Source organism: Chlamydotis macqueenii, chromosome 1 (assembly GCF_036417535.1).
Source record: "Chlamydotis macqueenii isolate bChlMac1 chromosome 1, bChlMac1.mat, whole genome shotgun sequence".
NCBI classification, from domain to species: Eukaryota; Metazoa; Chordata; class Aves; order Otidiformes; family Otididae; genus Chlamydotis; species Chlamydotis macqueenii.
In genome coordinates this window covers 118,867,881-118,892,075 of record NC_141556.1, presented here as the reverse complement: position 1 = coordinate 118,892,075, position 24,195 = coordinate 118,867,881, and the positions used below count along the sequence as shown (strand labels likewise).

The 24,195-nt window shown below is 42.3% G+C and overlaps 1 protein-coding gene across 1 annotated transcript; it reads right to left on the bottom strand.

The window, feature by feature from the left end:
- Nucleotides 1-1,860: 1,860 nt before the first annotated feature.
- Nucleotides 1,861-16,901, bottom strand: ETS2 (ETS proto-oncogene 2, transcription factor). The gene is made up of 10 exons (XM_086765483.1): nt 16,622-16,901; nt 13,242-13,313; nt 10,073-10,193; nt 8,083-8,202; nt 7,449-7,649; nt 6,729-6,812; nt 5,709-5,951; nt 5,289-5,552; nt 4,455-4,573; nt 1,861-3,532 (listed from the first exon to the last, which is right to left on the bottom strand). Exons 2-10 carry the CDS (start codon nt 13,311-13,313, stop codon nt 3,317-3,319), a joined length of 1,440 nt encoding a protein of 479 aa, XP_086621609.1. The 5' UTR covers nt 16,622-16,901; the 3' UTR covers nt 1,861-3,316.
- Nucleotides 16,902-24,195: the final 7,294 nt, after the last annotated feature.

Below are 24,195 nucleotides of genomic sequence, written 5' to 3'. Positions count from 1 at the left end.
GCGAGTGTAAAAACGGGGTGCAGTAGACAGATGTTTCCCGAAATAGCCTCCTAGATATTGAGCATTTGTGCCTCACAGATTTCACAACCCAGAGGTGTTGTTTTACTTAGGATGGGATTCTACCTTTTTTTTTTTTTTAAATTATTTTTTTTTAATTAAAAAAAAAAAGAGAGCAAAGAAGGCTTTGAGGTCAAACTTTGTTATTAGAGGTGTCATGCCAACTACGGGTAGATGCCAACTCTAAGACTTTATTTTGACTGCTGTCTCCTGAGGAAAGCTGGCAGCTGGAAGGGCAGGGAGGCATGTCCTGGAGAAGGTGAAGGATTCAGCCAGACTACTTTCAACAGCCTCTTTGACGCTGGGTGGCTGAGAAAATAAAGTGGTTTTTTTTTTTCTATGTGCGCTGTGACAAAATATCCTTTAATAATTATCTTCTGGGTCACGTTGGGTTACAGCTTGGACCGCTGCATTGACTCGACCCGGTACAGGATACCAGATTTTGTTTCTGGAAGATGCACTGGCATGGGTTGAGTGTAAAGGGATATACTTTGTTGCTTCTGCTATGATGAAATTTCTTTGTTCAGGGAAGAAAATGAACAACTTCCCTTTAGTCTCTAGGCTCAGATCTGACACTGATCCTGCACACAAGATGCAAATAAGCTTTCAGTCTAAATGAAGAAACAGTTTTGTGTTCAGGGAAAACAGACTGAAAATGAAACTTGTTCAGATTGAGGACGATTACGGCTTTGCAGTCATGACTTGAGAAACACACTCAGGGAAAAAACCCGCATTCATCGTGACAGACCATACGTTATTCCCTGCAAAATAAGGTATCTCCCCTCATTAGGATCACAGCTCAAAGGCAGATAATAGGTAGCACTGTCTTTTTAAGGGTGTTACCCAAAGTCCAGGAAAGCTTGTTGGTTTGAGGTTTTTTCCCCTTTTTCTGTTGAGTTCTGGCTCAGCTCAGGAGACGGCAGCTCTCTGTGCCCTTACATCCTCTTCATCGTTAGTGTGAGACCAGTCTGTGGTCCAGCACCCACTGAGATGCATCTAGGCCTGCAGCAGTGGCCGACGTGAAGGGAGGAAGGATGTGAAAGGCTTCTTTTACTTCACAGAGACAATAAAAAACAAGGCTGAAGGACAGTGTTTGCAACTTTTCAGAGACCAGGGCCCTGCCAGTGCCTACCCTTTCATCTCCACCCATTTAGAAAGGCACATTCTCAAAAAACCCCTATCCTTTTTCTCCACAGTTGTAACATGCTTCCAAAACAGGGTGACTACAATGAAAGCAACAAGACACGGCCAGTTCGGCAGAATGATCAAGAAGCCTAGGGGAAGCACTATTTTTTTAATAACTACATTTTCTTCTTTTAAAATACGTGTGTAAATGATTCCATATTTCCTGCTTTTCTGTAAGGCGGAAGCATGGAGAAGAGTACAAGCTAAAGATAGTTAGGGCAGGAGGCTTCCTTTGTACAGGACAGGATCACAAACAGTTTAAGCATAAGTAGTCTTAACATGACTCTGTTCTTCCATATATTTTACCCACCAGTTTACACACTGACTCACAACAGGGTGCAGGACTGCCAGTTTTCTCTCAAAGGCACAACACGAAAGCATTAACTTGAATTTTATCTAAACACAGAGCAGTTGCATACATGTAGCTTGGTTCAAGACCATGAGCCTATGCACTCTTGCAAAGTTTTCTAACAAGCTCCCTACCCCGTAAGGCTTTTTTTTTTTTTTTTTTAAATCCCGCAGAGGTTTAGGGTGGTGTTGAGGTCCAAGGGCTGAGCCAACAAATAGAGAAAAAAGGAACTCCTCTGAAACTCTCCAAATTAAAAAGCACACACGCTATTTTCTTGTTCAAGAGGTTTTAATAAAGACTCATTTTTAAACCTCTCACACTGTACAACACATTTAAATGTACATCAAGCTCAGATAAAAAATAAAGCTTTCTTACAAAGTACATTTTTCCAGTGAATTTTTTCTGCTTTTTTTTTTTTTTTGCAGTAAAAATAGCTGCTACATAAATCCCTCCTGATCTTTGAAAAGGAGTCACAGTTATTTCCAAAAATAGAATTCATATTTTAATCATACAGGATAAACTGCAGGAAGAAGAGACAAGTCAACTGAAAAAATAAGGCTTGTATATAAATTTTTTTTTCAAAAGGACATGCATAGACATTGAAAAACATATGCCATTTATAAAGAAAAAAAAGGTAATTTTATCCATATTAATATTTTCATTTTCAGTTACAGAAGAAACCACAATCAGGCCCTTTATGTCCCAGAATATAACATTAGTTTCTTGTAAAAAGGCCAAAATGCACAAAGAATTGCCAGCTTCAGTCTTGGCAAAACACTGAGCCAGCCCTCCCTCCCCACCTCCCCCATTTCATATTATAGGCATACCATACGCATGCATACTGAGCACTTATGTTGTCTCTCAGGCCAATTAAATATTTGCAGAAGGTTGTATATCCTAGACAAACATGAAAAAAAAATTGGTAAGTTTACATTCGTCCTATTTCAAAACACACATACAATTAGTTAAATTTACACTATACAGTATCTGTTAAATAGGAACATTACAGTTTCAAAAAGAATCACAGAATATATACAAACTGAATATTGAAATGGTACGATTTTCCTTCCCTTCTCTAAAGGGCGTTTTTTTTTTTTTGTTAACGGTTGCTACATCTGTTTTGACACAGAGTGTTTCTGTACCTATGCAGCACATTTCTGGAGTAGTAATAATAATAATAATACAACGTGCTTTAGAACAAAACTAATAACGATTCTCCTTACTGCTCACTTAAAATAAATTAGGGGTTTTTTTTGTTGGTTTTGTTGTATTTTTTTTTAAATAAATTGCATGATAAAAGATGTAAGCAAGGATGACGGTATTTTAAAATATCGGAGCAATAGTTCTGCTGCATCACTGGTTTCTCATCCAACCTTTGGTTTTAAAGCCAACCCATTATTACATGGCAGTGTAGGCAGCCAAAACACTTTGCACGGCAGTACAGGTAGTCAAAATGCTTAACCCGAGAGCACTTCCATGTCCTCACGACAGAGCTAGGGTCTGTCCTGACCTCCATGCTGCTCAAGTGCCTGACATGGCAACACCCGAAGCCGCTGATGAAATAAGGCCACTTCCTTCCAGTTCTCCCTGGTTACAAAATCGGTTAAGGTCCTTATTTCCCAACACTCGCAGCCATCCGAACACCCAGAAGAACTGACTGCAGACGGTTCCCAGACACCAGTCCCAACACGTGATCTTTGCCCCTGCAGCATCACGGCACTGGGCTCAGTCCTCGGTGTCGGGCTGCACCCCCAGCATCGCATGCAGCTCCTCCGCCGTGTACCCCAGCAGGTTCTGCAGGTCGCACACGAAGCGATACACGTAGCGCTTCCCTGAAGTCTTGTGGATGATGTTCTTGTCGTAATAGTAGCGTAGGCCTCGGCTGAGCTTCTCATAGTTCATTTTTGGCTTGTTTTTCCTCCTTCCCCACCTCCGTGCCACCTGTCAGTCCAAAAAGAAAGCAAAATGTAAAGGATTTATTCATGATCTTCTATCTAGTGGCTGATAAATGCAGTTATTAAAACCCTTTCTCAGTCAGAGCATTTTATTTGCTTTGCATGTCCCAAACTCAGCTAAGAGAAAAGTTGGTGAGTGCTCCCTTAGCTGAAACAATTATTGGCAGCAGCTTCAGGAGAAGGTGGCTGATAGGTATCGTTTTCACTCATATTTGCTGTTTGTAGTGGACGGGCCAAAACATGTTTAAGGAGATCCGGTTTACAGGAAATAATAGTCTCCTCACTCAAGAAGACACCATTTAAGTACTCAATAGCAAATGAATGCTATGGGACAGCTCTTTAAATGGAAGTTGAACTACATGAAGTTCCTTGGAGTTAATGATTTCCCCTCCCTCTATTTTTTTTTTTAAATAAAGGCTTCAGTGGACTTTATATCACATCTCTTAATAGAACAACTTTCCTACTGATAACAGTATCAGAACATGAAAACACATTCTATTTATTTTTAAATGACTAAAGATGTAAGTTCCCAAAAATATTCCAAAAGCAGCACTTCCCTATTTGCTGTATAACTAAAAGAATGGTGATACGTGGCGTGCATTTTCTCCAGGCCTTTGTGCAATCTGAGGCATTATTGATTCAACTCCATTCAGTAAGCTAATTGTAGTATTACACTGTAAAAAGAACTAACTTTGTATACTGCCTTTAAGTTTCAAGCTATGCTGATATCCTTGAGTGGGAGGAGAGGGGGGAACATCCCACAGCAATGCTGGCTGTACAATAAAGCATTTGCAGATGAAGAGATTTCAGCAAGTGTCTGATCTTGTAAATGCTTTATGTTCAAGACTAGGCCCACAGACGGCAGGCCAGACCCTAAATATTTTTGTTCATCACAGTTAGCCGCATACCTCATCTGGGTCAGCAAGTTTAAATTCCCATCCATCTCCAGTCCAGCTAATGAATGACTGACAGGACTTGTCAGTCAGTAACTCCAGAAGGAACTGCCATAGCTGTATAGGTCCACTGCCTGTTGAGAGAGAGGGGGTGGGGAGAAACGACAATTAATCCTTCTGCAGGCTCTGACCACAACCAGCGTATGTGACCAAACTCACATCACAGGACAGATCTGGTAATTACTCTGGTTTACTTTTTTTTTTCTTTTTAAATCAGAAAGAAACCTAAGGTTTTTCTCTGTGACACAAATCTCCTCATAAACATGTTAAAATTAAAACAAGTCAGCTTTTTCATGGAAACACGGTATCTGACACAAGTTATGCCTTTCCCTTCCATATGGATCCCTTACCCCTCACTCCCACCTCCCATCAGCTGCCTTTCAAGCTCCAGGGCTTGTCCTGCAGTCCTTGGCTTGGCAAATGTTCTAGCGGAAAAAAACAATTTCAGCAAGGACTACAGGAACAAGGTCCTAACAAGCAAGCCAACACCTGCAGAAACTCCCAAGTGTGGGAGACTTCGTTCAAGTTTCCCTCTTTCTCAAACAGATCAAAAAGCACTTTTGATTTTTTATACATTCTGATGTACCTGCCTGTTCTTGCTTTAGACAGACAGTCCTATGAGACTTTCTTTAGTAATATTTAAAACTGAAACTCTTCATAAGTAGTGGTCTCTGACTAAGTTGTAAGGCATACCCTACAACTATACAACTTTATCACCATTGCTACACATTTATGGGGAATATTGATGTTACACAAGAATAGGAGTGACCATTTTGCTTCACTACTTACCAGTAAAGCCAGCCAGAATTGCTGCTGGTATAACTGGTTTCCCTTGCTCTACAGGATCACTTCGTTCTTGAATATAGTCTTTGAAAGACATCGTAGGTTTGCTCAGACACAAGGACTGGCTACAGTCATCTTCAAAACTCTCATAGGACGGCACACGCTGTAAATCCACTAATGACGACTGGCTGTTCCAGGACTGTAGCATCGAATCTGAGCTTTCGTAACTCTCCGCACCACTGTCACTAGACTCGTGTTCTCTAAGCTTACCTTTAGAAAAGAAAAGAAAAGAAAGAAAGAAAAAAAAAAGTGATTTTTTTTTTTCCTCACCCTTAATCTAGCTTGTATATATAAATGATGCAAAGGAGGAAAACACATACAGAAGATGGCCTTGGACCCATGGTTATCATGCGGATAATGACTCACCAGAATTATCTATCAGCAGGTTCAGATTGCTTCTTGGGAAATCTTGATTTACTGCACAGTAGTTCACACCAACGGCATCTGCTTGGGTTTTAGGGAACAATGAAAAATCTTGTTCCGGATTGAGGAGATTTGATCCTGTGGAAGCCTGACAGATGTCAGTCAGGAGACTGGGTTTGGGATAACCAAGAGCTTTAGGGTATCCAGGTATTTGCATACCATAGGAGTTCTGATCTACATTAACAGCTGAAGAAAGAAACAAAATGAATTAGATGTTTTTCTCTGTAGTCCCTTAGACTAATACACCTCCACCACTTCTCTACAATTGTGCCACCAAGAAGTCATTTTCCTATGAAAATCTAACTAAGAAAGAGGACAGACGCTACAGACCTACTGGAAAGGCTACTGAAGTCAGTGAGCAAGATCCCCATATAATGGGCTCTGAACCAGATGCTGCAGATCTCCCTCTATAACTTGCCAACCACAAATATATTTATTGTTTGTTCTTCAAGGAAACTACAGGGCTACAGAAGAAGCTGGAAAAGCTTAAGTGGTTTTGAGTAAGGCCCTCATTATTAAGTGATATAATAAGATTGAGCTGGAGATTGACTGTGGTAGAATGAAATACAACACCAATCAAACAATTTGACACAGCTAGCACTGCATCAAGCTCTGCTACGCTTCCACAATCTTCAAAAAGGCCTGAACTTAACTCCTGCTGCTCCCCAGCGATGTTAGTTTTTCACTTGGTTTGCTAGAGGTTGGAGTGGTCATTATGGTAAGCTTTGGCATACCAAGGGGAAATTTGATTTTCTCAAAGCCTTTCCTCTTCAAATATTTCCTATATTAACTAAATGACAATTAAACAATACTAGGAAAGAAGGCTGTAGCAACTGAAGTCAAGTGTTCTCCTCAAGCACAATAACTCTTCTAGTGCTTTTTTTTTTTTTTTAACCTGGGATCCGTGACATGCTTAGAATAAATATAAGAGATGTAAAACGTCAAATTTCTTAAAATACTTACTTAAGGAATTATTATTGACCCACTGAGGAACTGAGGTGAGATGAGAGTTCTCCACATACTGATCCTGCGTTTTCTCTTGGCTGTCTGGGGAGAGGAGGAAAAAAAAAAAAAACACCTCATTTTATATTTTTAAAGATCTGACCTGTATGCCATAAAATGCTTCTGATTCTCTTTAGTATTCTGGAGTCATCATTCATATAAATTTTACTAACATACTGCATTGCACTCTCTTTCTTGAAAAAAAAAACTACACCAAAAAACCCCAATCAACTTCCAACAAGCTCGAAAACCATCATACTAATCGAACATTAATTCACTGAATTACCTCAAAACACTACATTAAAGCAACAAAACTGAAAACTTGAGATAAGAAGTGAATAAATTTTGTCTAAATCTTGGTTATTTTTTTTTTTAATGGGGTATTACAGTAGCCTTATCCTAATCTTATTTATTTCAATGATTATTCCAAACAAAACCTGACTGCAATAGGTATTCGGCCTGAACACAAAATTATTTCTGCAGATATCTGCATTTGTGCTTTGCGTAAAAAGGACGTATTAATAGTTCTAACAATGCTTTTATTAACCAAATTTTAAAGTTCATTTTGACTTTTCATATGTAATAAAAGCCCTTCATAGTGAAATAAGTGTTGAGAGTGTCCCCTTTCTGTTTCTGTTAGAAAAGCCGTAAAACAAAATCTCTTTCTGGCTCTATAACTACCTTTTATCATCTGTTCCAGGTGCTCCCACAGAATATCACCGACATAGTCAGGTGCCAATTCCAGGAAACGCTCCTTGCCCAGGTTGCACAAGTCTTGGCCACTCATAAGAAACTGATGGAAGTTCACATTTGCCAAGCTAAATTCATTGGTAGCCCATGAAAGCCACTGGCAAACTTGCTGTTCAGTCCACAGCCAGGGGTCTGCAAGACAGAAAGTATCCAGCATTTAGAGATAACTTCCGACCTCTGTCAAATAATCTTCATTAGAAGGCAGTGAATGAAAAAAAGTGTTAAGCCGAATTACTTAGTTCTGAATGAATTAAGAATGAATTTATTATTGAAGTTAAAGAAAGAAAAAACAAAAACCAAGTCCTCTATTTTCCTTCTGCATTCACTTGTAATCAGAGATGTCCTCAGCTTACTTGATTCTCTCTTGCACTGCCAAAGCATGAGCTCGCCATGCACCCATTTTTAATACCAGCAAGTCTGGTCTTTCCAAGTCAAGCTGTGCCAGATTCACATAGGATCCATTCTTGTCTTTCCTACTGACATCATTCATTCTCTTTTGAAAGAGCCACTATTCAGTGTCCTCCTTAGCATTAAAAAAAAAGAGCTTATAAATAGAAATACTTACTATTTGGGATACCCAGCCGACACTGTTCCTTTGTGAAACCACTGAAAGTATCTTTCAAGGCCTGACTCATCACAGCCTTACTGCACGGGGTTAACAGAGGCAATTCACAGTTGTTCGACTCTACCAGAAAAAAAAAAAAAAAAAAAAAAAAAGAGGTGGAGGGGAAAAAGAAGATACATGAACTTTTAGGCCAGTGAAAAGAGTGACAGGTTTTTGCTGTGCTATTTGAAAAATAAGAAAGGGATCCTAGAAATTATGTATTCTAAAAACAGAAACAGTGTAGACCCATTTTCTGATATGTTAAGTCTTTGACTTGATATATCAACACTGAAATCTCTGTGCTACTGGTTGGATAAAGCTGCATCATGCTAAATTAAAGCTTTGCAGCTTTCCGTGATACAGATCCTCATTTACTCTTAGTAGTTACCTAACGCGCCTTTCTTGCAGGGAAATTTTACTATTACTCTTTTTTTTTTTTTAAAGGAAATAGGAGACTGCTTATTTCTATTTTGTCACCTATGGTTTGACCTCAGACTTCCTTGTCATTTCAGACAGTCTTAATTTAGTTTGAGAGCTAAGTAACTGATAATAGGGTTGTGAAGAACCAGCTTGTGCTATTTAACACTGCTTTCCAATGAGCTGTACTTCAGACCTTCCCATGCAGCTCTCAATCACCCAAGTACATGGTGCGACAGATTATTCTATTGTCTGAACCAAACAAGCGTGACCAGTAACAAGTTAGTACCCAATGCCTAAATAATGCAACAAAATCCAAAGTCAGCATCATCCTATGACGGTATAAATTACTTATCTGCTTAACTGATTAGTAAATTTGCAAGTAGATTCCATTTTAAGGACAAATCCGGCTGCCACTCAGCCTTTCTTACTGGGCAGTTTTCACCAGAAGATGTCTTATTTTACTCCAAAAGAAGAACATCTAAGTTGAAAAAAGCCAACCACACTGCCCAGATCTTTCAGATTAGGAACCATTTTACTGATATTTTGTTTGTGATTGATATCATTAAACTAGGGGTAATTTGAGGACAACTTAACCAACCTGCTACTGCATTTGAGAGCCTCTGAGAACTGAGACACAGGTTGCATTTGAAGGAGCTCTGCTATGTCAGAGGCATATAACGGTAGCAGGGTATATAAAGGCGATGAACTTGGCAGACTTTAAGTCCATTCACGAAGCTGTGCGGCTCTTCTCGTTTTCCTAGACTATCCACAGGCTTCAATTCACCTAGCGTGTGCAGCTCATTACCAGCCCGTGTTTTGTTTTTTTTTTTTTTTTTTTTTTTACCACACCCATCCTCAATATCTGCTAGGACTTGCTTTGCTGACCAGAGCAAGTGACTGATTAGAATCACATTGGAACAAAGGGCTGGTGGTTTTCAGAGGTCTGAGGGGTTTTTTCCCTTCCCTAAGGGGAGATAAAGGTAGCATCAGGTAAAATATCTACATTTTGGACAAAACTCTGTTTTGTCAGGGATTTCAGACAAGGATTTGTAGAGAACTTTTAGTAGGTACTGTCCTACATACAAAAAAAAAAAAATCTGTAGACATCCTCACCCCTGTTTTTTTTAAGGTAAAGAGTAAAACAAACCCTAACGTGGGGGAAAAGTGTAAGGGAATAAAGATTTTATGTTCTGGGATTTAACACCATAGTGTCAAGAAAAGAGCTTGCAGAATTAAAATTTAAGTTTAAATGCACATAATATTTTTTAATAAAAAAATTAATTTCTCTTAACTCTGCTTTAATAACTACTTAGTCTTCTTTCATGGACTGTCAGTTTATTAGGCTTCTGAATCCCAGTTCCCATTCCTTTTCAGTAGAGAGAACAACAACTATCAGCAGAGCACCTCTGGATAAAATCAAGCATGGACTAATAGTCTGTGTACTAAAACATTTATTTTTAAGGAAATCCATGTTGCACTTGTAAGAGCATATTTCTTTCTGACTGGACTAAGGAACAAAGTGAAGAGTTACCGTAAGAAGTAGAATCAAATCCTGTTGGCACTTCTTGAAGCGTTTGATCTTCATTTAGTGAGAAGAAATATCCAGCAAAGAGAGAGTTTGAGCTCTCAAAAGTGTCAAATGCTGGCTGACGCTGTAAAGCAACAGAAGAAATTAGAAAACAACGTAAGCATTTTGCTAGAGTCAACTTCATTGCTAGGAAGTGGCTGGGTTAGGTCTCCTAGATTTTGAGATTATGCAGAACGACTATCTTGAATCAGCTAACTTGTGCCTTTGAAATACAAACACAATGTTAGCATAGCGTCTTGTACATGAACACAAAACAACTAACACTCAGACCACAGTGCTAGGTGGGTGGCATGTTCTGCAGGTTACAGTAAAGCCAAGTAAGGATATTAGTTTTCCGGTAATTGGGGCTTTTAACAATATGTATCTACAGAGAGATATCTATTTATTTCCAGGTATATTTTAAATAAATCCTTATTTCCTTAACCCTTTAAATTGACTATCCATTTGATAAGTACTTGATGGCAGAGGCAGGACCAGTAGATTATGGAAAAACAACTGTCAGTGCAAGAACCGTGTAGTTTTGTTTGTTTTTTTTTTTTTAAAAGGAAAAATGTTATCCGAACCACATCACTTGAAGCTATACAGTCTTGAAGAAAAACGTTACTCCTTTGCTGCGACCTTTCCATTTCTGAGTTACTGGATTTGCCAGCTACTACATTTTGTAGTCTTCCAAGTGCTCAGTGAAACACCGCTAGTTTCATTACGCAGAAAGGGATAAACAGGTCTAATAAAAGTGTTCCAGATGAAAGTGGATTCTCCCGATACATTGGCAACAGCCAATAAATATTGTTATATTTTGAAAACGTAACTTCTTTCACCTTTGATTTGTGTCAAGGCACATGCTAGAAATACAGAGTACTATTACTAGATCCCCCCAGTCACATTAGTCTTTGGGGAGCAGAGGGAATGTTAACAGAGGGGGAAATAACTTCAAAAACAACTTATGCAACTTGTCTGTTAGTCACAGGGAAACAGTATCTGCAGTATCTGGAGGCATGGATCGATAAAAGTTGCCACCTAGATTTTTAGAAGCACCTGAGGACAGAACATTGTTCTGGAGAGCTGGAGTATGTTGATGGCAGCTACTGCAGTTCAGGGAGCTGGAGACAAAGGCAACTTGTAAATACTTATTTGTCTGAGGCATCCACTGGTCTGCCAGCTGATACCAAGGCTGAGGATTTAGCCGAGGCCAAGGCAAAGATGTTTCAGGGCAGTATTCATGTGCAAAAGCATGATGCAAAAGCAACCTGAACTATGTTTCTGGAATAGCAAATAAGTATTTATGTTTCCTCACATTCCCTAACTTTCCTTTTTATGTCACCACAAAGTTTCAAGAGGCTTGGAGTCTTTTTGCACCAGGTGCCTCTTATGTGCTGTGCGTCATCTCCCTCCTCAAATTACATTAGCCCTAGTAAAAAACTAGGAATAATAATTTTTAGTTGTGTTTTCTAACAAACCGCAATGCATCCTAGTACATACGTTATGAAAGCATACATTCTGCAGAAGAAAAAGCTGGTAAAATAAAAAATACCATGCCTCTAGGGGTTAACTCGAGGTTCAGAAATCTCCACTGAGCAGTGATCAGCAGAAACAAACTGTGTAGGGTTGGTTGAGGTACCCACAACCAGAGGAAAGAGTCAATGTGAATTCACATCCAAATGAAACAAGTTAATAACAATTGCTAAATCTACTAGTAAAAGATTCTTCATACATTACTAGATAAAAGCACTGACTCATCGCTAGTACCTAAAAAGAAAGGGCAAGTTCTTTCAACACAATCTGGAAACTCCTGTGTTTTGTGCAAATAGCTGACCCTTATCCTGAGTCACTGGAAAAAATGCTGTGGCATGTGAATGAGTAAAATCTATACTGTGCTAGTTTCATATTTCAAAAAGGAGAAAATTAATGTTTAAGCAGGTTCTTGACTTAATAGTAGTAAAAGGGGAAAAATCCAATGGAGAATAAATTCTGCTTGCCCCATCAGTTATGCAACATTTTACTTGGCTTTTCAACATACGCAAGAATAATTACTGCTGAACAGAACAGGAAGAAATGAGAACAGCTACAAAATAGTAGAATACAGGTCTTGATTTTGACTTAATTATATGACAACCAAACACTGAATAACCGCCTAGAACTACCACTGTGTCAAAGAGCAGACAGCTGTTAAGTTGGGGGATCTCTTGTGGATTTGGTTGTTGTTGTGGGCAGGAGAGAAAGCCAAGAGTGGACATCAGAGAAACAGAGAAGTTGGCATACCGCTGTCTCACTAACTGATTCTTAAAACACAGACATTCCTCAAAGTTAATGAGAGCAGAAAGTGTCTTCCTAATCTTTATTTGGTTTACATTAATCAATGCTGTGCAAAAAAAAAAAAAAAAAAAAAAAAAAAAAAAAGAGAGAGATACTGAGATTAAAAAGCAACTTGCATGAATGGGGAGGGAGGAAGCCCTTAAAGACTGAGTCTTTATAATCTGCTTCTCCTTTGTCCTCAGTTTGCAAGTTCCTTTCAAAACAAGATGAGCGGCACAGTCTAACTAAACATAAGATATATTTAATAACAACCTCTGGTTACTTACAGTGTACTGGACTTCTATTTCACCTACTTGCATGTAGTAAGTGAATAACCTATTTCTTTTTTTCATACAGTGCTCCCAAATGAACCAGACCTAATCAGTGATACCAGAACAGTCCTCTGCCAGTCTCATCAAGTTAAAGATATAAGGACCACTCCTGCTGCCTATCTTTTAACCTTTATTTAGGCAAAAGTTCCACCAGCTCCAACAAATTTGAACTCAGTTCTTGCCTCCCTCTTATTTTCAAATTCTTATGATTTGGGGAATGGAGGGAGGGAGCCTCCCTGGGGGAGAGGGTTGAGGGTGCAAGATTTACATCGTCCTATTTCAGTTCTGCTTTTCACAAGTCTACTGCACTCAATGGGAATACTCTAGAAGAAGATTACAGGTTACAAGCAAGCAATTACAACCTGAATATCTGTGTTCACCTTGGCACGGTTATACAGTCCCTGGGCTAGCATTAAGAACACAATAAATGCATTAGCTGGAAGACGCCCCAGTTGGGTTTAGAAGGGTGACAGCTCAAGAGTACTCACCTTGAGCATTCCTCTGTACATGTTGGACACAGGAGCTACTTGATCCATGTTCCTGATCTCAAAATCACTCATCTGAAAAATAAGAGATGTCACATGAAAAATATTGCTACAGAGGAAGCAAGCATGTTAGCAGATGTATCTCAGTGCTTCAGTACAGACTACAGAACAGCTCTCCGAGTGAGATACAAGAAAAGCTTTCCTTCTCATTGCTCGCATCCCGACCACACAGGGTGCAATTCCCATCTTGCTTGAGCAGCTTTTTAACTGGAAGACTTTTCACAGGTATCACTGGCATTAGAGTTTCACTATACGAGCAAATGAGTATTATTAGCTTCTGAGGGCTTTCAGTACCTCAAGAAAAGCCTACAGAAGTCCTTTGTCCACCAAATATCTATCACTTTAAGGCATTTTCCAACATTCACCCATTATCTTAAACATTTAATTTGGTATTATTTTTGCTTACTATATTCCTGCTTACTTGCCATGATTCACTTTGCACTTTGGCTTTCAAAGGAAAGAATAGAAGGGACACAGTGCTGACGGTAATATACCTTCACGTACGAACATTCACCCCTTTCACCCTTTTAAGAATAATCATCGAAGCCCCAACACCCAGTATTAGCAACCTGCTTCCTTTACTATGCAAAGCATCTCCAAACTATGTTATCTTGTGTATTTCATAAACATGTGATTAGCATATTTATAAAGCTTTAGCGGGTTTAAGTTTAAATTGAGAAGGGTTTACACAGTAAAATACCCTTTTTTAAAGAATTGATAATGGGACCACCATCAATACATTCATCTACTGAAGTCAAAGCAACATCATGTTGCCTGTATGACCAGGAACAGTTTTGCGAGGCCTGTATGACCTGTTCTTCTATATATGACTTAAGGAAAAGAGTGATAAGATTCATATCCTTTTACTGACCCATGGGATAGATCAAACATAAGGAATAAAGCCAGTTTTATGGCCATTGTTCAGGTTTATTGTGATGCTGTAATTCAGGTGTTGGTGAACGATACCTTATCAGACTACGCTGTGGCAAATTGTCTCTCAACAATTTTCCTTCTCATTTTTCATAGCATTGGACTAAATTCTCATGCTCCACAGAAACTGTCTGAAAATGTGTATTTGTATTTAAAAAGTTACACAGGACACTATTAATATCGCCACAAAACTGTGCTCACTTATTACAGGCAAGTTGTCTCGTTAGCCACAAGGAGAAGTCAAAACACAATTCTAAACTCGGAAAAAGACGGCAAATTAGGAGTTTAACAAAAACAAGTCCAGCCTGTTAAAATGACAACATGTTCAAAAGCCACCCATATAAGCAAAGAGGAAAATAAAGACATCCGACAGCCAAAGACAAGGAACTCTTTCATCCTCTTATGTAGTCAATCACTTAAAAATCAAGAGTCCTTAATCCAAAAGGCCCATTTCAACTTCACTGTTATCAGATGTACAAGGCTTATCACTGAAATAAAATAAATAGACTGACTATGAAAGGAATATTCAACTTACACTTCATTAATGTTACCCAGAAGTGAAATCTACTGAGTGATGGTTTTTAACTCAAACAGCACATACAAATATTTGATCTAAATTACCCATCTCATTGAGCAGCAAAGAATTTTACACAGCATGAGTCTCACTCAGCAAGCATCCTAATCTTTTCATTGAATCTGCCACAGTTTAAACAACTGTTTATCCTTGCCATCTACTTTTTTTTAAAAGCCCAGACGAATGCAATGTCTCACATATACTTTGTCTTGCCTTTGAAATCTGCTTCAGGTATCTAGGGATAATTGCTATAAGCCTTGCCAGTCAGAAAGTATTTGTGAAAACTTTACACGTATTTTCAGTACTTTTAGATCTGATCCCCAGTTAGGACTACAAAGGAGATTTCTGATACTTTCAGGTGCAATCCTGGCCTCTACACAAATCCTGTTAGGAACTTCCCCATTAACTAAGAGAACTGGGATTCTCTTCCTTCCTTTTTCTTGAGTCTTTTTTGTTTTGTTTCCTTACAAATGTTTAGGGTCCTAAGACAAAAGGTTTCTACAAAGTCTTCATTACACAGTGTTGCTCATTAACCCAAGTCACTGTTTCTCTACGCCAGGCTGCTTGTTCGTTCTGTGGCCTTGCCCCGCGCACTGCACAGCCTATGAAAAACTACATACGGAGCTTCGGTCTTAACAACACACGAAGATCTTTAGTGTGTTTTGCAACACTCCAGTTTTCTTCTTTTTAACCCAATCTCTCACACTGTTACGAATTTCTACAGCCTTTGCTCATCACACATCAACTTTCTCCCCATCAGCAGCGCAAGCTTCCAGCCCAGAGATCCGAAACCTTTACAGAGGTATCGCAAAACAGGCGGAACAGGGCAGGCAGTAGGGCTGTTCACGGCACAAAGGGTCGGAGCTGGCTTTCTGCCAGGCTCACGAAGCCACCGTTTGAGTTCAGAAAAGACACTACGGCGCGTGATGCGCCTGGGCCTGGCTTCCAGCTCCTCCACTAAGGCTGCTGACTGCCACTCGCCAGCTATAATTGGTTTAACTGGCAGGACACCTTCTTCAACACCCCCGCATAGCTGAGTGGGTGAACCAGAACAGGGTCAACAGGATCAGGCACTTATTAACTAATACTCCTGAATTCTGATCAACTTCTTTTCAGCAACAGCCAGGTGCTTGCCCGCAGCCGGGAACCGTCCGCACGGAGAACTAAACCCTGCTAGCGCCCACAACTTCTCTCTCCACTGCTTTGTTGGGTTTAAATGGCAAATTCAGGCTCCTGACGAAAAAAAATAATAAAAATTCAGAAATTCCTAACGACGGGTTAAGAGGCAACCGCCTGCCTTGGGAGCGCAGATCCCCCCCGCTGCAGCTCTTGGGGTCCCCAAGCGCGGAGGAGGGAGGCGCTTTGACTTTTCACACTGATGATACGCTCGCCCGCGTAAAAGTTCGACGGGGAGATCACACAGCCCGACATTTTTTTTTTTTTTTTTTTTTTAAGGTCCCTCCAAAGCGCCAACCGGACCCAGAGCGCGCGCTCCCCGTTAAGCCTTCCCACCCGGGCCCACGGCCGCCCCCTCCACCGCCGCCGGCCCCACGGGGTCCCCTCACGGGTGGGCACCGGGCACACGGCCGCCGCCCCTTCCTCCCCCGCCGCCGCCGCGCCTCCCGCCATCGCCCCCGGGGGAGGCGGCTCAGGGGGCCCGGCCGCGCCTCCGCCCGCGGGGGGCTGGGGGCCGCGCCCAGCTCCCCCGGGGGACCCCGCTGAGCCCCCCACACCCCGCGCCGTGGCGGTGGAGCGGGTCGGTGCACACGGGCGAGCCCCCTCGCTCTTCATCCCGTCCCCGCCGCCGCCCCCGCCTCACCTGGGCCCCCGAGCCCGGCGCTCGCCTGCTCCTCCGCGTCCTCCCCCGGCGGCGGCACCGGCACCGCACACAGAGTCCAAAAAAACCCAGGCGCCGCTGCCTCTCCCGGAGCCAAAATATCCTCGATGTGGCAGAGCCGGCCAACAACAACAGCGGCGGTGGCGGGCTGATCCCAGCGGAGAGTCCCGGAGGGGGAAGGGGGGTGGGGGGCGGGAGGAGGGATGGATGGATGATGGAGGAAGGCGGGTGCCCGGCGTGCGTGGGTGCTGCCTGCCCCTGCTGCTGCTACCGGCCCAAAGCCCAGCCGCTCCGATCCGTGCCGTGCCGAGCTGTGCCGCCCCGCCCGCCCTCGCAGTCTCTCTTCAGCGGACGGGGGGAGGCGGTGGCGGCGGGGCCCGCCTCCCCGTAAGCCCGGCCCCTTTCGCGGACCCGGTTGTTGTTGTCAGCGTCGCTGTCGCTACGGTCGGGGCGGCCGCGCTGGGGGTTGGGCCGGTGCCGGTACCGGTACCGGCCGCCGCTCTCTCGACTCGTGGCGGCGGCGGCGGCTCCCACTGGGGCTGCCCCACGGCCGGGCCGTTCCCCCGGCTCCGGCGCCTCCTCCCCGCCCGGTGCTGCTGGGCATGGGGAGAGGGAAAGGCAGGTTTAGCTCGTTCAAAGGGACAGAATTCCCCCCCCCACCCCCCGGCTGTACAGGAGACAATTCATGCTGGGGGCTTTCCATGCTTATTTTTAATTAATACCTGTCCTCGAGATAGATAAGATTAGGAGAATTAACCCATAAAATCCAAGCATCTCTATAAATAGTCTATTCTCATAAATAAACTATGACACTTGCTAGTGTGGACACTCAGCAATTATGTCACGTTGCATCTTCTACAATTATTTTGGGGAGTTTTTGCTGTAAACTAGATGCAAGGTGAAAGCTGCACCAACAGTTTAATCTTGTGACCCACAGATCTCGGCACCACGGTCAGTGAAACAGGAGTTGGCATTCCTCAGACCTTGGAGAAAATTGGTAGCCCTTGGAAAGCTGCGAGGAGCTCTATGCCACCAAAATATAAAGTAACTTTCTGTTAAATTTATTTTGCCAAAGTGGCTTCCCCACGGAGGGGTCGGAGAGACTCAGTGGACAGGCAGACAAGAGGCATGGGTTGCTTTTCTAACTCCGCTCCACGCTGATGCGAGCCACCCAACTTTCCTGACTCTCCTACCACATAACCTGCAACTGACTTCTTTTATGTGCTGTTGAACACTTTGGGGTAACTCAGCTGGTGGGATCCACGTGTGCTTCTCAGCTCCCCGGACTGGCTGCACATTGGAGCGATGTCCTGATGGTCTGAACCCGCGTGTGTGCTGGCTATCATGCTGCACGCTCCAGTCAGGAAGAAGCCACAGTGTGTCTGTCTGGCAGCCGTCCCGCTGTGGGTGCCCACGGGACCTGCACGGCAGTCGGTGTCCCACAGCACCCACCTCACAGGTTACAGGCGCAGCCCTCAGTAGCGGTAGATCACTGAGCTGTAAGGAGAAAACTGGAGACATGGTTTCTCGCTGCTTCCATCACTGACTTCTCTAGATTTTCAGTGAACACCAGGGACCTAAACTTAAAAAGCTGTTCTTTAAGCTTGCTATTACACCTTGCTTTATTTAAACTCCCATTTCAAATTAACACTTGTGTCATATGGTTGTAACTTTTCTTGGAACAGGAGCCCAACAACTGCTGCTTCTCAGTTCCTCACCATATTTCAACTGGCCCTTTACCACATGCCTGAGCTGTGATTATTTTGCCATTAAAAAGCCATAGTTTCTTTGGCTGCTGGTGGCGCAGTTGTCAGGGCTCCCTCCTTCTATATTTTCCAACTGTTTCTGGACGCAGCAAAAGCTGGACCATACAACTTGTTACCCCAGAGTAAGATCCTCTAGTATTTCTTTCAAACTCTTCAGAAAACTTTCTCCTTAGAAAAGTGGGATATATTTCATTCCTTATAGGGTCAAATGTTACCAGGCAAATTGTGACAGTCTGCTTCGAGTGACTGACAGAAGTGTCTTGATTGTGTCATGACATTTCTTACTTCAGGAGAGTCCTGATCTAACAAGGCAACATCTGTCACAATCCTAAGGGAAACCATTAAAAACTGTATGTCAGCTGCATAGCAATTTTGATTATAACACTGACAAAAACAATTATGCCACCTCTTATATAGGGGAAGCATCTGTCAAGAAGAGAAGATGAAAGACTGGGGGTTATTTATTTCTTGCTAAATTAATGTTCTGGGATCCAGAGCAAAATGATTAACCCGGCTATATTTTGCTCTATTAAAATGTCTTATTTTAAAAGTAATTCTTCTTACATAAGAGTATTTAATTCATTAAATAATACTAATTGTTAGTATACAAAACCACCATTGCTCCATTAGAAGTGGTAGATGCTGAGTGGGCTGGAGCACGTGATACATGAGGGAGCTGGGTTTCATTAGTTTGGAGAAGAACAGGCTAATGGGGAATCTCATCGCTATTTTCAGGCTACTTAATGGGAGGCTATAGCAAAGAAAGAGCCAGACTCTTCCAGAGGTGCACAGCTGCAGGAGGGGAAATGCTAACTGGATATTTGGAAATGACTGTTCCTGCTGCGAGTGAAAGCTTCATCCATGGAGAGCCTCTGATCCTGGCTGGCCAAAGCCACGAGCAAGCCCAGCGGAAGGCTGGCACAGCGACCTGCCGCAGTCCTCTCCAGCCCGTGTTACGCTGCAATTGTGCAATCCCCCTGCACTGCCTGTTTTCAAAATGTAACATCTTTAAGCTAGAGAGTCAAAGAAAGAAGAGGTTTTGTTTTGGTTGAAAATGCTTCTGTAGTGTACCTGTGTGTTTTGTTCTGGTTTAGGAATTGTCCATCCTCCTCACAGTTGCTTTGGCTCTTACTTGTGCATTTGTGTATGTGGTTGTGGCGGGGGATACTGTCAGGTAGAGATAAACCCAGCAGTTCTGTATAAACTTCATAGTAATCGTGGTATCACCACCATGCTGCAAACTTTTCAGATTTTTTTGGTATGGTCCCACTGGTGCTTTTCTTTTTTTTTTTTTCTTTTTCCCCAAACGTGAGGGAGAACTAGCTGTGGTACTCAAGAGTAAAGTGGCTAGAAGGGTAAAGGAAAAGAAATGGGATACAGACTAAAGAACATTGTTCTGGGATACAGACTAAAGAACATTGTTCTGGGATTCTGAGGCTGTCCAGATAGATAAGACTTTTTTTACTTCTTCTTGCTCATAAATTTCTTATTTGAAAGAGGACCCACGCTGCAAGTAAATGGTAAGGGGTTGGTTTTGTTTTTTTAATTGCCTTTCTCTGCAGTGGTGTCTCAGAAATATGCTGGAGAGTTACCTTCTTGTAGTTAATTAATGTAAAGGAACTTGTTAGATTTTTTAGAAGTATATAGGTATATAACATTTTGCACTGAAAGCAACAGATGGTTATCTGAGGTGATAATTTGGCCCCATATTTCTGGTTTGAGCAGATTTGGGGGTTCATTGGCAAAGATGGGGAGGAGGAGAAGAGCAGCAGGTGATGGTCAGGGCATCCCAGGGAAGGGCTTCACTCAGTGTCTGCACACCATGTTCTCACCGGGGCCAACACAGAGAGGGAATAAGATCCTAAAAATGTAGAGGTTTAAAGCATGGAGAGGGAATGCGAGACGGCAGGTATGTGGAAGAGCTGCATTGCAGCCAGTGCTCCGGAGCAGCTATGACTTACTCCTCCAGAATTTCTCTTGCCCCACGGGAGAGGACACACAGGAGTGAAAACCCTGTCGTGCTGTCAAAGTATGCGTTGCGCGCTCATCTGCATGTTGGCTCAGCTCCTCTGCCTGAGTATGTTTGGAGCGCACGTGTCCCTCATCTTCCTCCTACTCCACCTCCTCCTGCTGCTGCTGCCTCCGCTGTGGGGAGCGGCATGGCTGTGCTGCATCCCTTGCCAGGGGAGCCCCAGGGGTGTTTGGCAGGGGCTCAGGAGCAATGGTGTGGCTGATAGACCTGCGCTTCCTCCCGCTCCTCCTCACATCCCTGCAGTACTGGGGATGCCTGGTTGTGCATTTGCATTCAGTAACGTACATAAACAGAGTCATCCTGGATTTGAAAGACAAGGCTGTATATTTGTGCCCCTGAAAGACAATTAACAATGAAGCTCCAGGAGGGACCGTCTATGAGATCACAGTGTAGAAAGGGTCTCAGGAAATAACATCTTTGAAAAATAGAGGCCCAGCTATCTCGGTTTGAAATAGCAACTTCAAACAAGACGCTATTATGATTGAAACAAAGGATGAAACTCAATGACTCTGCCATTCAAACACTGCTAAACTAAAATATTTATACAGGGCTGGGGAAAGGGGCGGGGGGGGGGTGTATCAAACGTCCTTTCACTCAGATGTATATTCTTTGCTTGGTGAGGAAGAGACTGACAAAATAAAACACTGTCGACCGTCCTCAGCAAAAAGTTCTCCCCATGGTGTTTGGTGTGCAAAGTGTGACCAAGGTAATTTCTGCAAAGGCATCTCAGTGAGTCACAAAGTATAGCAAGTTATTCATGTGCATGTCATTATTCTGAGCACATGCAAACCGACATTAATAATTACTGCGGAGAAAAAAAATAGTGTGTCAAAGTTCTGTCAGCGTGTTTGAGCAGTAACAGCAATTGCTGCATTTTACCCGTAAAACGCTACATTTCACCTTCATAAAACTGAAGGAAATTAAGTAAACTGCCAGCTCCATAAAGTACAGAAATTTGAAGTCCTTATGCTTCTGATTTTTTAATTACGTGAAAATGTTACAAGCATGCCTTAAATAAAGTTGCCAGTGGACAGGAGAGATGCCTAACACATGAACTGTAGGATGATGTCTCATATGATTGAAAAACCTAAGCTTTCATACTAAAGCAGAAGATTAGTCCTTAAACTAGCTAGTGCTTGAGAGATTGCTCATACCATTTAGTGTGTGTTTAATTCATTTCATGCAGTCTGAGGCATAAAATAAAAACCACATATTAATATTTTAAGGCCAAATGTATTCAGAAACAGCAGAGTTAAATAATTGCTTTTAGATGACTGTGTTTAAAAAAGTACACTTGAGCTTCCTTTAGCAACAGAGCTTTTGCTTTTTACTCTCTGCATTTCATGTAGTGCTGGTTTCATTTCAGGATTCCTTTGCTTGTATACAGGCTTACAATTCTCCTGTTCCCCTCACTCGTCGCTGTGATGTGCCCTTCATCACCACATTTGCTCTCCCACCTATGTGGCAGCGGCATACTCCTCTTACCACTGAGGGCAGTACTTCACCTTGCGATGGGTACAGTTCCTCTCTTCTCCTCCCCCATCACCAAAAAAACCAGGAGTTTTGCATCATTCTTCTGTGGCTGGAAAAGTTGCATGCTGGCATTTGGTAAGTTGTCACAACTGTTTAAAAGCTGACATTAGCCCTGGGTGTATTGATAACGATGTTTACACCGCGGAAAGGGAGAGCCCATAGCTTGGAAGCCTTGCTTGTTGCTGCTGCTCTTGTACTTCTGTCAGTGGGGACTGTCTGTGTGAGCACTGGGTATATTTTTGGAACAATGTATTCAGATTATTTTTTTTATACTGACATATACTCCTGCATGCGAGTGCCCAAGCCCCAACATAATAGAATTTGCTTGTCATTTATGTTTTCTGTTACCTTCTTTATTGATCTCAACCTACTTCATTCTCATCCCTTACCTTCCAGAGAAAATTTCCAGTTTGCTTTTTTATCTCATTGACTTATGTTTGTGTAGCGAGCAGTACAAGCCGAGTGCTGGATGGTGGCAGAACCTGTGGCACAGAAAGTGAGCGCAGAGTCATATTTAATCTCTTGTTTCTTTCTGGCAAGAAAATACTATGATTTCATCCGTGCGTTACTGCATGTTTAGTCCATATTGACATCCTTACATAAGGAGGAACAGTGAGTCTTGTTGTGGTCAGTGAATAAGAAGAATATCTCTGTTTACACAATGTTTTGAAATTCATTCAGAGCCTAGCAGGTGCTACATGTTGGGACCTACAAGACATACATTTCTCAGTACCAAGAGTGAAGACGAAGTTGCTGGCCGCTTTCTTGACCTAAGCAAAAATTCACGTGTAGACCACTGTAGTCAGGATCATTCAGCCCGCTCAGTATTGACGATCTCAGCCTGAAGGTTCTGGAGGAAAACATCATCTATTGAGTGGCCTTGACTAGCACAACATCTATGCAAAGCCTATATCCCATTTTAATGGTCTGCTCTTCTGTTGGAAAACTGCTCAGGCCTTCCTGTCTCAAGGAATTTAACCCCCATCTCACAGAAGCAGGAAAAGGAAAGGCAATACCATCTTTAGCCATAAGTGGATGTGCACACTGATGTGTCCACTGGTGAGTACATTGGTAGACTTGGAAGACTGCCTGTCTTTGATTCGTAGACACCTCTGTGAAGCACTGCTCCCTCTCAGCCAAGTTGGCTGTCTTTTTGCTTTTACTTCCCCAGGGGCATAATGTCAAATTAGTCATTTTTACAAGAGAGGGAGGCTTTGTAACAGCTACAATACATACATTCTCTGGAACCCTGACAAGATAAATTCACTTTATACAAATATAAGCAGCAGTTGCTGTATCTGTCCTGGTTTCTTTATTTTTTTCTTTCATTTATTTTCCTTTTTTTTTTTTTTTACAATGGAGCAGGTGCAATGCCTGTGTCTGATATCAGTATCTAACACAGTTTAAGCAAACACTGAATTGCTCACGTTGTCTAGGTGTTGCATGTAGTCTATTAGTCATCCCGTCTAGTGCTTATCAGAATGCAAAAAAACAACATTTGAGATGAGTCATCAAGATTCATTAAAGAATATCTTTGTCATAACAGCAAATGAGGTAGAAATATGGAAGGGACGGGCAGGGGTATGTCTAATATTTGTGGAGAACACATGACATATGCCATACACCAGGGATCTTGAAAATAATACTGTTTGTAAGAATATTATTAGCAGAGTAAGAATATTATTAGCATAGTCATGTTGATCGACCCTAGTAAGCAAATTCTGTATTTGGAGTTTGAAGGAATTATCTTTTATAGGGGACTGGATTGTAGAGTATTGAGGAAACTGATATCCCACACTAGTGTCAGACTGGGGCCAAGCCGCGTCTTGCTTCACCCCACAGCCTTGTTAGTGGCAGGAACTCAGGGCACTGTGGTCCCTCTGCCCCGCTCGCCATGTCCCCAGCAAATCAGACATTCCTGCAAGTATGTGACATGGCCACTCTTGTGGCCGCACATCCCTGTCCTGTGCGACTGTGGCCATCTGGCCCCGCGTGAAGCCCAGACGCTGCGAGTGCTCTGCAGGCACTTGATGACACACAGTACTGAAACCACCACCTCGGTGTCGACACTGACCAGAGAACCCTCTAAGGGGGCCAGCCTGTGCCAGGCTGGCATAAAACAAGGGAGAAATAATTTTCTTAGCCTGTGAAAATCTGCTGTTTAGGCGTTGTGTTTTTTTCCCCCACAGGAACAACAAAATCCATCTCAAAAATACTCTGTGAAT

Excerpts from the sequence above, each read along its gene's own strand:
- ETS2 (XM_086765483.1), bottom strand. The coding sequence starts at position 13,313 with ATGAGTGATTTTGAGATCAGGAACATGGATCAAGTAGCTCCTGTGTCC. Across the intron at positions 6,813-7,448 it reads CCTGGAACAGATGATAAAAG|ACAGCCAAGAGAAAACGCAG; the intron begins GTAGTTATAGAG and ends TCCTCTCCCCAG. Across the intron at positions 5,553-5,708 it reads CCTGCTGATAGATAATTCTG|GTAAGCTTAGAGAACACGAG; the intron begins GTGAGTCATTAT and ends TCTTTTCTAAAG.